Genomic DNA, 13,153 nt, shown 5'->3' with positions numbered 1-13,153 from the left:
TCCATTACATCAGAGCCACGAGGTTAGACTGACGGTGACATTTACCGTACTTAGCAAATAGCACGGTGCTGGTTTACACCTGAGAGTCAGAATTATTCCCAGCGTTCATTGTAGACTTGTCATGAAGTTGTCTATCTCCAAACATTGCAAGCCATTTCAGCCATTAAAGGTGGGTTTAGTCAGAACATAGACTTTTGGATTATTTGATGAACTTGTCCTCACATTCTGACAGATCTCAATAAAACATCATCTCTGAGGGAAAAACGAGTTTCTGTTCTGCCCCAGGCTCTGTAAATAGCAGAAAAAAATTATTAATGACATGGACGACCACCATTCATCCAATCACTTTCATCCAAACTCCACTTCTTGCAACAGTATTCAGCCATGGCCTAAAGGTTAGAGAAGCAGCCTTGGGTTCAATTCCCAGGACCGACAAGGAAATCTATGGCTCAAGTGCCCTTGAGCAAGGCACCCACTCCTGAACTCCTCCCCAGGCAAGGGTGTGTGCGCGCTCATTGTATGTCACTTTGGATAAGAGCGTCTGCTTAAATGTAATGGAATGTATTCAAGCATCAGGCATTGTAGCCTAGGAGAGCATTTGGGGACATGGCTTTGAGGTGCACCGAAGGTTGGGGCTCAATTTGTAACAACTAACATGAGCTAGCTTTTCCCCAAGTTGTTGTCTGTGCCTTTAACTTGATTTTACTCTATAATTAAAAAAAAAAAAAGTCAATGAATCTGTACAAGATCATAATTTGTTGCATTAAATGAGTTTCAGCGTTTAATAAACAATAAGTCGATAAGTTTATGAGCAGCGTCTTGTACAAGTCATTGCTAAATATTCTTTTTAAAGTATTCAGAAGTCTCCTTTTTTTTTCAGCTCACTGGTCGTAGGGTGATGAGCTATTGCTGTCACGCAGCGTCCATCTGTCCGTCCACGATTCACAAAAATCGTTACTTCTCCCTGAGTTTTCAATGGATTTTGATTCTGATTGTTTTGTTTGGAAGATCTAATCAATCTGCACAAAAGCTACTCCCTGGTTTTGTGATTTCTCATTAACAAGTTGCTAATTAGGCCAATTAATGAACTTTCAGGAAAATTGCTACTCCTCCCTGAGTTTTCGCTGGATTTTGATTCGGATCGTTTTGTTTGGAAGATCAAATTGTTCTAATTGTTCACATGAAGAGCAACTTGGCTAATTATAAACGAGTCTGGTTTCTCATGGTACGGCCATGTGAGTTACTGCATCGCTGATGCTCTGGTTTTATTTTCTACTGGCTTACAAGTGTGTCCCATTTTCTAGGACTCACCCCACCCACAACTCCGCCTCACAAACCTGTCGAGGAAGAGCTCTTCAAGCCCGAGGGCAAAGCCGAACTGCCCGGGAAGGGCTTGTGCCCAGCGCGGACACACCTGCGGAAGCTTCCTGAGCAGACGGAGCTGTATGCCCAGTTGCAGCGCATGGGCCCGACGGGTGAGAGCCAGATCAAGGGAGCCTACAGAGACCATGACTACTGCATGCTAAACTTAGGCGAGAGCCACAAAAGGATTGCTGCCATCCTCCCAGTGCCCATCTGCTACACTAAGGTCCAGGAGGGAGAGGAGGAGATGGGTGAGAAAGACAGGGCAGAAAAGATGGGCGAGAAAATGAGGCAGGAGGAGACGGAGACCCAACAGGCTGATTTGTCCCCAGACCTCTCCCCACGCCAACCTGTGGAGACAGGACAGCCCTCGCCTGCCTGCTCACCCACTCCTGAGGCTGATGTTGAGTACCCTGACTCATGCCAGCCACCCTCACCCTGCCATCAGATCAACCTCAGGTAATTGTGGGGACTCTGAAAGTCCACCTGCTTTTCCTTGTCTGTTCTGTCTGTAAATTAGTCTGTCTTTAACTCTCCTCTCTTTGAATTGTTGTAGCTGTGAGAGCCACCGTGACAAGCAGAGCAATAACACTACACACGGACAAGAGGACGGGGTAAGTAGTGTTGAGGCTGCATAATCTACAGTGGTGCTTGAAAGTTTGTGAACCCATTAGAATTTTCTATATTTCTGCATAAATATGACCTAAAACATCATCAGATTTTCACACAAGTCCTAAAAGTCGATAAAGAGAACCCAGTTAAACAAATGAGACAAAAATATTAGACTTGGTCATTTATTTATTGAGGAAAATGATCCAATATTACATATCTGTGAGTTGCAAAAGTATGTGAACCTCTAGGATTAGCAGTTAATTTGAAGGTGAAATTTGAGTCAAGTGTTTTCAATCAATGGGATGACAATCAGGTGTGAGTGGGCACCCTGTTTTATTTAAAGAACAGGGATCTATCAAAGTCTGATCTTCACAACACACGTTTGTGGAAGTGTATCATGGCAAGAACAATGGAGATTTCTGAGGACCTCAGAAAAAGCGTTGTTGATGCTCATCAGGCTGGAAAAGGTTACAAAACCATCTCGAAAGAGTTTGGACTCCACCAACCCACAGTCAGACAGAATGTGTACAAATGGAGGAAATTCAAGACCATTGTTACCCTCCCCAGGAGTGGTCGATCAACAAAGATCACTCCAAGAGCAAGGCGTGTAATAGTCAGTGAGGTCACAAAGGACCCCAGGGTAACTTCTAAGCAACTGAAGGCGTCTCTCACATTGGCTAATGTTAATGTTCATGAGTCCACCATCAGGAGAACACTGAACAACAATGGTGTGCATGGCAGGGTTGCAAGGAGAAAGCCACTGCTCTCCAAAAAGAACATTGCTGCTCATCTGCCATTTGCTAAAGATCATGTGGACAAGCCAGAAGGCTATTGGAAAAAATGTTTTGTGGATGGATGAGACCAAAATATAACTTTTTGGTTTAAATGAGAAGTGTTATGTTTGGAGAAAGGACAACACTGCATTCCAGCATAAGAACCTTATCCCATCTGTGAAACATGGTGGTGGTAGTATCATGGTTTGGGCCTGTTTTGCTGTATTTGGGCCAGGATGGCTTGCCATTATCGATGGAACAATGAATTCTGAATTATACCAGTGAATTCTAAAGGAAAATGTCAGGACATCTGTCCATGAACTGAATCTCAAGAGAAGGTGGGTCATGCAGCAAGACAACGACTCTAAGCACACAAGTCATTCTACCAAAGAATGGTTAAAGAAGAAAAAAGTTAATTTTTGGAATGGCCAAGTCAAAGTCCTGACCTTAATCCAATCGAAATGTTGTGGAAGGACCTGAAGCGAGCAGTTCATGTGAGGAAACCCACCAACATCCCAGAGTTGAAGCTGTTCTGTAAGGAGGAATGGGCTAAAATTCCTCCAAGCTGGTGTGCAGGACTGATCAACAGTTACTGGAAATGTTTAGTTGCAGTTATTGCTGCACAAGGGGGTCACACCAGATACTGAAAGCAAAGGTTCACATACTTTTGCAACTCACAGATATGTAATATTGGATCATTTTCCTCAATAAATAAATGACCAAGTATAATATTTTTGTCTCATTTGTTTCACTGGATTCTCTTTATCTACTTTTAGGACTTGTGTGAAAATCTGATGATGTTTTAGGTCATATTTATGCAGAAATATAGAAAATTCTAAAGGGTTCACAAACTTTCAAGCACCACTGTACGTTAATGGATCGTTTGGAGATGTCCAACTCAAATGAATGCACATGAGCACAATATACAGTAGTGCTTGTGAAAAAAAATTACTCTTCCATTTCCTGTCGATTTTTATTTCTTCTATTCGTATATAAGTATACAGTATGCCAAATTACCTCTGAGATTGATAGCTTGTAATCTTCTGGGGTTTCAGGACAAATGCCAAGTATTGTACATTCACAATCTGCCAAGCAGCGTCACACAGGCTGTCCTGCGCAAACGCTTCAAGGCCTTTGGCGACCCAGAGGATTGCCGCGTGCTCATCGAAAAGGAGTAGGTTCAAATCCTGACCATTTTCTTGCTTGGATTAGTAGTGATGGTATGTGAAGGAATATACCGTTCTAATCTGTGTGTATGTGTGTTTAGGGAGCGTTACGGAGTCATCACTTTTCGGCAGAATCAGAATGAGCTGAGTCAGAAGCACAGGCGACATGACTCTGGGGGTCAGTACGCTGGAAGTGGCAATCGGAGGTTCAGCAGGAAGCGGTATATAGATCTGGGTAAGATGGGAGGAGGTGGATATCAATCCTGATGTAGAATGAGCTGGAGATTATTGAATAATAAAAAGCACTATACTGTACTTTACAATACTATACTGGGCTAAACTAAAGTATACTTAACAGTTATTCCATGCAATCAAGTCATATATGAGCAGATAGCGCCGAGTCAGCTATAAGCCATGTATGACAAGGCTGAGTAGAATAACTGTTTAATTATATTCACATTCAGTGGATTTTGCGAAATAGAGCATTTTATTTGTTTTTGGGTTTTTTTGCAAAAACTTTGTACAAAATGTCGGACAAAATCATTTCCACTTAGAATGTAAACAAACCGGTGAAATGACAGTAGCAATTTGTGGAAAATGCTATAATAATAATAATAATAATAATTCTTGAAAAATAGAAAAAAAGATACGTTCTTACCGTCAAATACTTTTATTCCATATTTTGTTGTTTTTTCTTGTGTTTTTTTTTTTCGAGTAAAGTTTTTATTTCGTCCTCGGTTGGTTGAGCAACACGCTCCGCCATTTTGTTTTTCTCTATTCATGGTATATGAGCTGATATCCTAGTAGTAGAGTAGCCAATTAGAGCATGCGATTGCTCATATTCAGTGAATGTGGATAGAATAAAAAGCAGCATGCTATACTATATTATACTGTACTATACTAAGGTATACTGTATTATATCCTTCGTCAAAAATATTCCTGTGCAGGGATTGGCCAAATGTGACATAAAATAGTTCCACCATTGATCGAAGCAACGTATTTTGTGACATCAGAAATTTAAAAAAAAATGGTTGTGGTGTGAGTCAGTCATGGTATATCCTGGATATACCATGAACTGACGTCACATTTTCAAGCTGTACAGCTGACTCGAGTCATAGCTGTGGCTCCGCAAGCATTTCTGTGTGTGTAGATCTATGTCTCATGATCGTGCCTAGCGAGGCAGGCGATAGCATGGTACACTGCACATGTGCAGATCGAAGTTCGCTCTGACATAAACGACAAACATGGTTGCCTCCGGTGAGTTTATGCCGAGATTCAGTCTAATAGACATAAGTTAAACGTTAATACTTTAAGTTTGGAATTTTTTGATGGGGGATATAAATTTAGTATACCATGCACTGAGAGACACTGGTAATTACGGGTTCTCCTTGGTGACTGGCTGCACCCCTCACAAAATACAACCCCGATTCCAAAAAAGTTGGGACAAAGTACAAATTGTAAATAAAAACGGAATGCAATGATGTGGAAGTTTCAAAATTCCATATTTTATTCAGAATAGAACATAGATGACATATCAAATGTTTAAACTGAGAAAATGTATAATTTAACGAGAAAAATCAGGTGATTTTAAATTTCATGACAACAACACATCTCAAAAAAGTTGGGACAAGACCATGTTTCCCACTGTGAGACATCCCCTTTTCTCTTTACAACAGTCTGTAAACGTCTGGGGACTGAGGAGACAAGTTGCTCAAGTTTAGGGATAGGAATGTTAACCCATTCTTGTCTAATGTAGGATTCTAGTTGCTCAACTGTCTTAGGTCTTTTTTGTCGTATCTTCCGTTTTATGATGCACCAAATGTTTTCTACGGGTGAAAGATCTGGACTGCAGGCTGGCCAGTTCAGTACTTGGACCCTTCTTCTACGTAGCCATGATGCTGTAATTGATGCCGTATGTGATTTGGCATTATCATGTTGGAAAATGCAAGGTCTTCCCTGAAAGAGATGTCGTCTGGATGGGAGCATATGTTGCTCTAGAACCTGGATATACCTTTCAGCATTGATGGTGTCTTTCCAGATGTGTAAGCTGCCCATGCCACACGCACTAATGCAACCCCATACCATCAGAGATGCAGGCTTCTGAACTGAGCGCTGATAACAACTTGGGTCGTCCTTCTCCTCTTTAGTCTGAATGACACGGCGTCCCTGATTTCCATAAAGAACTTCAAATTTTGATTCGTCTGACCACAGAACAGTTTTCCACTTTGCCACAGTCCATTTTAAATGAGCCTTGGCCCAGAGAAGATGTCTGCGCTTCTGGATCATGTTTAGATACGGCTTCTTCTTTGAACTATAGAGTTTTAGCTGGCAACGGCGGATGGCACGATGAATTGTGTTCACAGATAATGTTCTCTGGAAATATTCCTGAGCCCATTTTGTGATTTCCAATACAGAAGCATGCCTGTATATGATGCAGTGCTGTCTAAGGGCCCGAAGATCACGGGCACCCAGTATGGTTTTCCGGCCTTGACCCTTACGTTCAGAGATTCTTCCAGATTCTCTGAATCTTTTGATGATATTATGCACTGTAGATGATGATATGTTCAAACTCTTTGCAATTTTACACTGTCGAACTCCTTTCTGATATTGCTCCACTATTTGTTGGCGCAGAATTAGGGGGATTGGTGATCCTCTTCCCATCTTTACTTCTGAGAGCCGCTGCCACTCCAAGATGCTCTTTTTATACCCAGTCATGTTAATGACCTATTGCCAATTGACCTAATGAGTTGCAATTTGGTCCTCCAGCTGTTCCTTTTTTGTACCTTTAACTTTTCCAGCCTCTTATTGCCCCTGTCCCAACTTTTTTGAGATGTGTTGCTGTCATGAAATTTCAAATGAGCCAATATTTGGCATGAAATTTCAAAATGTCTCACTTTCGACATTTGATATGTTGTCTATGTTCTATCGTGAATACAATATCAGTTTTTGAGATTTGTAAATTATTGCATTCCGTTTTTATTTACAATTTGTACTTTGTCCCAACTTTTTTGGAATCAGGGTTGTAGTACTATGCCAGTCATCTCAGAGAATCCATAATTACCAGTGTCTCTCAGTGCATGGTATATTTGATTATTGTACCATATTATACGACACTATAATATGACATTATTGTGTTTTACTATGCTAGGCTTTAGCCTGTAGTCAGTATGCATGGAGTGGCTTGTGGTCCCCAATCAGACTCCGTGCTCTGATCACACGGTGTCCTTTTATGGAGCTGAGCTATTAATTGATGTTTTATATTTTAAATGTTGTCTCGTATTATTACGATTTCAAAGTGACTTATCCAAAGATCTTCATTACTAATTATTCAATTATGCCCCAAGTTTGGTTGCTTTGACTTATTACCAGTGACCTGTTTGACTCAAAACCTTCATAAATTTTAGTAAAGTAATATTCTACTGCTTTGTGTTTGGCTGTTCAGATGAGGCAGGACCAGGCCCAGTGAAGAGCAAGTATGACGCTCTGGACTTTGACACTTTGCTTAAGGAGGCCCAGAGGAGTCTCCACCGCTGACACGCCTTACTGACAGCTCAGCAATCCTCACTCCTGAGCCACCTCACAACCTCAGCCCAGACTCCACATCATGTTTACATTTTTGAACACTGATATCGGGGAAAAAAAAATCGGACCTTCTTGTTGAGGCTGGAGTGCTGCTGAGGCTTGAGGATGAAACCGAGACATGAAACAACAACAGAAAGAAGCGTGTAGACGTCAAACACTAGTGGCCTCTGAGCGGCCCTGGCTTTCTGTAGCAAACCCTTGCTCTTTCTCCGTTTGGTCGTTTGTGACGTCTGTATGTGTGTTGCATTGCTTTTTTTTTTTTAGTTTTTTGTAACCTTTTGTCACTTTTTCGGTGGAACTGCAACTTTCACCAATTTGTCGTACAAGTATATAAATGATAATTGCTTTATATTAGCAAAACTTTGTGGATGTTCAATTGTGTGCTACAATAACAAAAAGTGGGGGAAAAAAACAACAACCACCACCACCAAGAAAAAAAAGAAACTCCTTACAACGTAGAGTTTACAAATCAAAAAGGAACGAAAAAAAATCTTTGTCTTTTTTGTCATTTTAGTGCTTCCTTATTTCATCTATGCACTCAAACGAGGTAGCGCTTGTGGTTTTCTTGCCTCTCCCCTCCTTCTAAGGCTGGGTTCTTGCTGCTGGCTGCCACATCTAACAAGCAATGGAGCCCGAAGACCTGACCAACTTTACTGTACTACTACTACTACTACTACTACTGTATAAGTGCACCATTCACATTTACCTGTCAAGTCCATAGTGTATCAGGTTCTAGGTATGCAATCAGTGTACTTGGATACATAGCGTCCTATTTAGAACGAAGGGAAAAAAGATGGTCGTTAGGTTCGAAAACGCTGCCAGAAATCTTGGACTCTCAGTAGAACGTATCCCTCGAGGATATGAATGTTGATCAGTATCAGCTAGTTACACATCCCATCAACTCAACAGCCATTGGAATAATATGAGTGTCTACGGGTAGAGAGAAGGGCCGTGGAAATCCGGGAGGAAGTTATTTCCAAAACTTACTCTCCCGAGAGATACCAGTGTATCTCTATGTTGTTTACATCTCCCTCTCTCACATGGTCTCTCTGTACTTAGTTTTTCTATTCTCTACTATCTGAATAGGGGAAGGTCTTCGGGTTTTTCTAGCTCTTGCCTCGTATTTTAAACTCTTAGTCGTTCTCTGTCTGTGCTTGGAGTGTAAAAGTGTACCCACGTTTATCTGAGTGTGCTGTCTCTGTTTTCCGGGGTCCCAGGATGGGCTCAGCCCCCAGTTTCATGAAGCTGAGAGACACTCCCTCTCTGCTTTGTGGTTTTTTTTTTTTTTTTTTTTAATATGGGGGTTTTGACTCTATCCTGTAGATCCTATATAGTGGAGCTATGTGCTTTTAAGTGTGTGTGTGTGTGTGTGTGTGTGTGCGCGTGTCTTATGCATGATCCCTGCCTCACCTGTTTTAACCAATCACCTCCTCAGTAACACACCAGGAAACTGAATGTTTACATCATTTGAATCCTCCTTTGACTTTAATCGAGTGCACACTAAGTCTAACATGCCTTATTCAGCATTAAGGCTACTCTATCAGGATGTGCCTTTTAGGCCGACCCTAGATAATCGTTGGTACACCCTTTTCATAACACCCACACCATTTAAAAGAAAAACCTAAATGAGTATTCGTTCTTAGTATGTATACTACTGAAGGAGGATAATGTGCTGTTTACATGACTATATATAGATCTATATATACATAGGTATATAATCTGTACATAGCCCTGTGTCTAATGTAAACATGACTTGTACGGTTACGTGTTGTACAGCGATGTGTTCATGTGTTCGGAAGCAGGCGTGTCAGGGTGTCTACTAGGGCAAAGGTGAATTAATGATGCAAGCGTGTGGTGAGGATTTAAGTTTGAGCAATACAGGGAAGCGCGAAAAGGGACGTGGCTTCAAAAGTTCAACTCTGTTGTAAAAAGTATCCCTTTAGAAGATGTTGATGAACTATTTTCTGTTTTCCTTCCTTTTTTAAAATGACTATATTAAAATAATTCTTTGAAGAAAACAGATTTAAGATGCAATACATGTTGTCCGAGACAGGCTTTCTCCTGAACGAAAGGATTGATTCAGAAAATGATTTGGCGACCTTGAAGATCAGATCTGGTCCTCGATGTCGTACTCTAATTAATCTGCAGGGTATGATTCCCTTGACTTTGGGTGTTGTGTATAATATTGCCACCAAATCCCTCTCACGCAGTAGTGAACTTATACAACTCGGATTTCTGATTGTGTGTGTGTGTGTGTGCTAGTGTACGTTCTCGGACTGCTGAAGTGAGAGATTGTTGGTTGGTAGTCGGACACTTGAACGGGTCAAATGAAGGTCTTATAGATAGTCCTGTCAGGAGAGCCTTAAACCAATGGGGGGGGGGAAGCTATTAATCTTTTATGAATAATCTCTGCTGTCCTTTAAAAGTCCAATCTGTTTTCTTAAGTGAACTTTTTCAATACAGCCATACAAAAAGATATATAGAGTACATAAATATGAATCTATATGTATTTGTGTTGGTGTAGATAAATATATATATATATCTATATATATAAAAGATATATAATTTCTTATAGAATTTTGACCATTTATTCAGTATTTGAAAGCACTTCAATACATTTCAATGTCAATCTAGAATGTACAGAAAGATAATCCAAATGAAAGGGAAAAAAACCTCCCAGAGGGAACCCTGTTTAAAATGCAATACATCTCCATTTTAGCAATCACTATTTGACCAAAAAGTATACTTAATGTGTGTATAGGAAAAGTGCAGTACTGCATTGAATCTGTCTCATAAGTGAATGTTATGACCGGTCTGCTTGGCCCTTGTGTGTATGAGAGCAAGCGTGCGAATGCATCTGTGTTTTCATTGCTACAGTAAGAAATGTAAGGAAAGAGATTTTATTTTATATCTTGTCACATCCTTGGGCAGAAAATATCGCAATATTGGAAAATATTTGCCAGTTATTGTCAAAAAAGATTTCGATATTCTACGTCATGATCATCATAAATATCAAAATTCAGTCCCGTTTTGTGTTTATTTGGTGCTGAAGCCTCAGCAAACGGAGCCTCTGATGTCTTTGTGAATCCATGAAGCCAGTGATGGTTGTAGTCTTGCTGCTTCAGTATTGTGTGTTTGGTGGAAACGAAATCAGCATCAAAGGGCATACATATGATTTCTTTATTTCATTTCTATTGAATTTTTTTTGTCTTTACATCTAATGACTATCAAACTCACTATGATTTTCCTTTTTTAATGTAGTTTTTTGGAATAAAGTAAATACTTCTAGTAAGATTTTATATTTTTACATATATTGGTTTTGAGGTGGGTTTTTTTTGGTTTTGTTTTGTTTTTTTATTTAAATGCCACTTAGCTTGAATGTCTTTTAATGGTGTTTTTTTTTTCTTTCTTTGTATTGTGTGATTTCATATGTCTTGAGAATGGAGACAAATGCATTTCAGTATTTTTGAATTGTTGAAATCTAGTTTCACAGATTACCTATACGGTGGAAATTATCTGATGTTATAAATTATATTTTAATTCATGTAAATAGTTGAAAAAAGATGGCTTCCTTTTAAACTGAATACATTTCTCTTCTGAGATTGTTTACATTATTAAACTGTAGAAACTGATCCTCATATACTGTTAAAAAAAATAGTATATATATTCATTGATTTGGCTCCAGACAATAAAAAAAGTCCTAATGAACACTGATAATGTGTGCTGTCTGTTAATGCATACAGTGCATTGTTTTAACATTAATTTGTGTTACGCTGCACTTCTTTGCAAGAAAATGAGCTTGACAATGATTAATGTCTTATGGGCTGGTTTACCCTCCACATAAAGCACCGCTAGCACTATGAAATTATTCCTGGAATGAGAAGTATGGTTTGGACTGGAGTTTGAGAAAGGCGCTGAATCCTCAGCAGCATCTGTTCACAAATCATCAAATTTATCCCTGTTATGGCTGAGCTACATACTGTGTAAGCTGTAGATGCACAATTGGCTGAGAAGACCCTTTATATTAATTCAATATCCAGATGATGATGATGCTGGTGGCAATTACTGCCTCATTATTTCATTGTGCGTGTGTGTGCGCACGTAAACATCCTGACAGCACAGGGTTTAGATATCCCTTCCTGCAGCAGTGTAATCCAAGGACACTACACCATTACGTCACACAATGCTGACATACCCAAACTGTGCGTCTGAGATGACGTCAGCACTGTCGTTAAAGCCCCCCCTCATTTGCCAGCTCCTAACCTGCCAATCAGCTCCCTTGGCTCCTTACTCAGTTATGCCATTCCCTGTGGGCATCATCTTGCCGTGTGTTCAATCATTATGCACACTCCCTGTGGGACGGTTAGCACACACAAGATTTCAGCCGAGTGTGCAGCATACGCTAGGCAGAGAGAAGCATGGCGCAGTCACAACACATAAAACGGTTATTATTATCTTTGCTGTGTTTATTTTTAGCACGGTCAGTTTTTTCCTGACTGTACGTAATTCTGTTGAACACAAGGGTAGTACAAATGAAGTGAAAGATACTGTATGGTCTAACATTTTGCAACTATACAAAATTTCAAGTGATCTGATTAATCATTCAAACTCTAAGTACGTTAACTAATATACACACACCAATGTATTATCATTGCTATTTATAATCTAATTTCCTAAAAACTCTAGTATCTAAAGCTTTGTAGTTTCACACACATTAAACAGAGGCATAGCTGGGGAAAGCTGTAATTGTGCTATAATAATAATAATGCTCATAAAATGTCCATGGACAAGTCATCCCTATGTTTGTGTAATCATATTTTATTGTCTGCCAGATGCTATAGTGAGAAAAAGAGAATCGGACAAGCAATTTATTGTCCAGATCACATAGTGAGTTTATTTAGTACAACCCCAATTCCAAAAATGTTGGGACACTGTGTAAAACATAAATAAAAACAGAATGTGAAGATACTGGTATGCAAATCATGGAAACCCTATATTTCATTGAAAATAGTACAAAGACAACATATCAAATGTTGAAACTAAGAAATGTTATTGTTTTTTGAAAAATATATGCTCATTTTGAATTTGATGTCAGCAACACGTTTCAGAAAAGTTGGGACAGGGGCAACAAAAGACTGTAAAAGTTGTGTAATGCTAATAATAATAATAATAATAATAATAATTTGGTTAATAGGCAACAGGTCAGTAACATGACTGTGTATAAAAAGAGCATCCCAGAGAGGCGGAGTCTCTCAGAAGTAAAGATGGGGAGGGGTTCACCACTCTGTGAAAGACTGCGTGGGCAAACAATGCAACAATTTAAGAATAATGTTCCTCAATGTAAAATTGCAAAGAATTTGGGGCTCACAGCATCTATCTGGGGGTGTCGTGGATAAGGCGCCATACCATAAATCCGGGGACCCGGGTTTGATTCTGGCCCGAGGTCATTTCCCTCTCTCTCCCCTGCTCATTTCCTGTCTCTACACTGTCCTATCCAATAAAGGTGAAAAAAAAGCCCAAAAAAAATCTTTTAAAAAAAAAAAATTCTGAGAATCTGGAGAAATCTCTGTATGCAAGAGACAAGGCTGAAAACTGGCATTGGGTGCCTGTGATCTTCAGGCCCTCAGGAGACACTGCATTAAAAGCAGATATGTGTCT

The 13,153-nt window shown here is 39.8% G+C and overlaps 1 protein-coding gene across 1 annotated transcript in view; it reads left to right on the top strand.

The window, feature by feature from the left end:
• Positions 1 to 11,212, top strand: part of ppargc1b (peroxisome proliferator-activated receptor gamma, coactivator 1 beta) — an 86,237-nt gene extending 75,025 nt beyond the window's left edge. The window contains exons 8-12 of the mRNA XM_060928042.1: positions 1,305 to 1,821; positions 1,919 to 1,976; positions 3,803 to 3,921; positions 4,015 to 4,148; positions 7,356 to 11,212. Of these exons, the coding sequence (XP_060784025.1) occupies positions 1,305 to 1,821; positions 1,919 to 1,976; positions 3,803 to 3,921; positions 4,015 to 4,148; positions 7,356 to 7,447 (920 nt within the window). The 3' untranslated portion in view covers positions 7,448 to 11,212. The remainder of the gene's footprint in view (positions 1 to 1,304; positions 1,822 to 1,918; positions 1,977 to 3,802; positions 3,922 to 4,014; positions 4,149 to 7,355) is intronic.
• Positions 11,213 to 13,153: the final 1,941 nt, after the last annotated feature.

This window comes from Neoarius graeffei, chromosome 8 (genome assembly GCF_027579695.1).
Source record: "Neoarius graeffei isolate fNeoGra1 chromosome 8, fNeoGra1.pri, whole genome shotgun sequence".
Lineage (NCBI taxonomy): Eukaryota > Metazoa > Chordata > Actinopteri > Siluriformes > Ariidae > Neoarius > Neoarius graeffei.
This window is presented reverse-complemented; position numbering and strand designations above follow the sequence as displayed.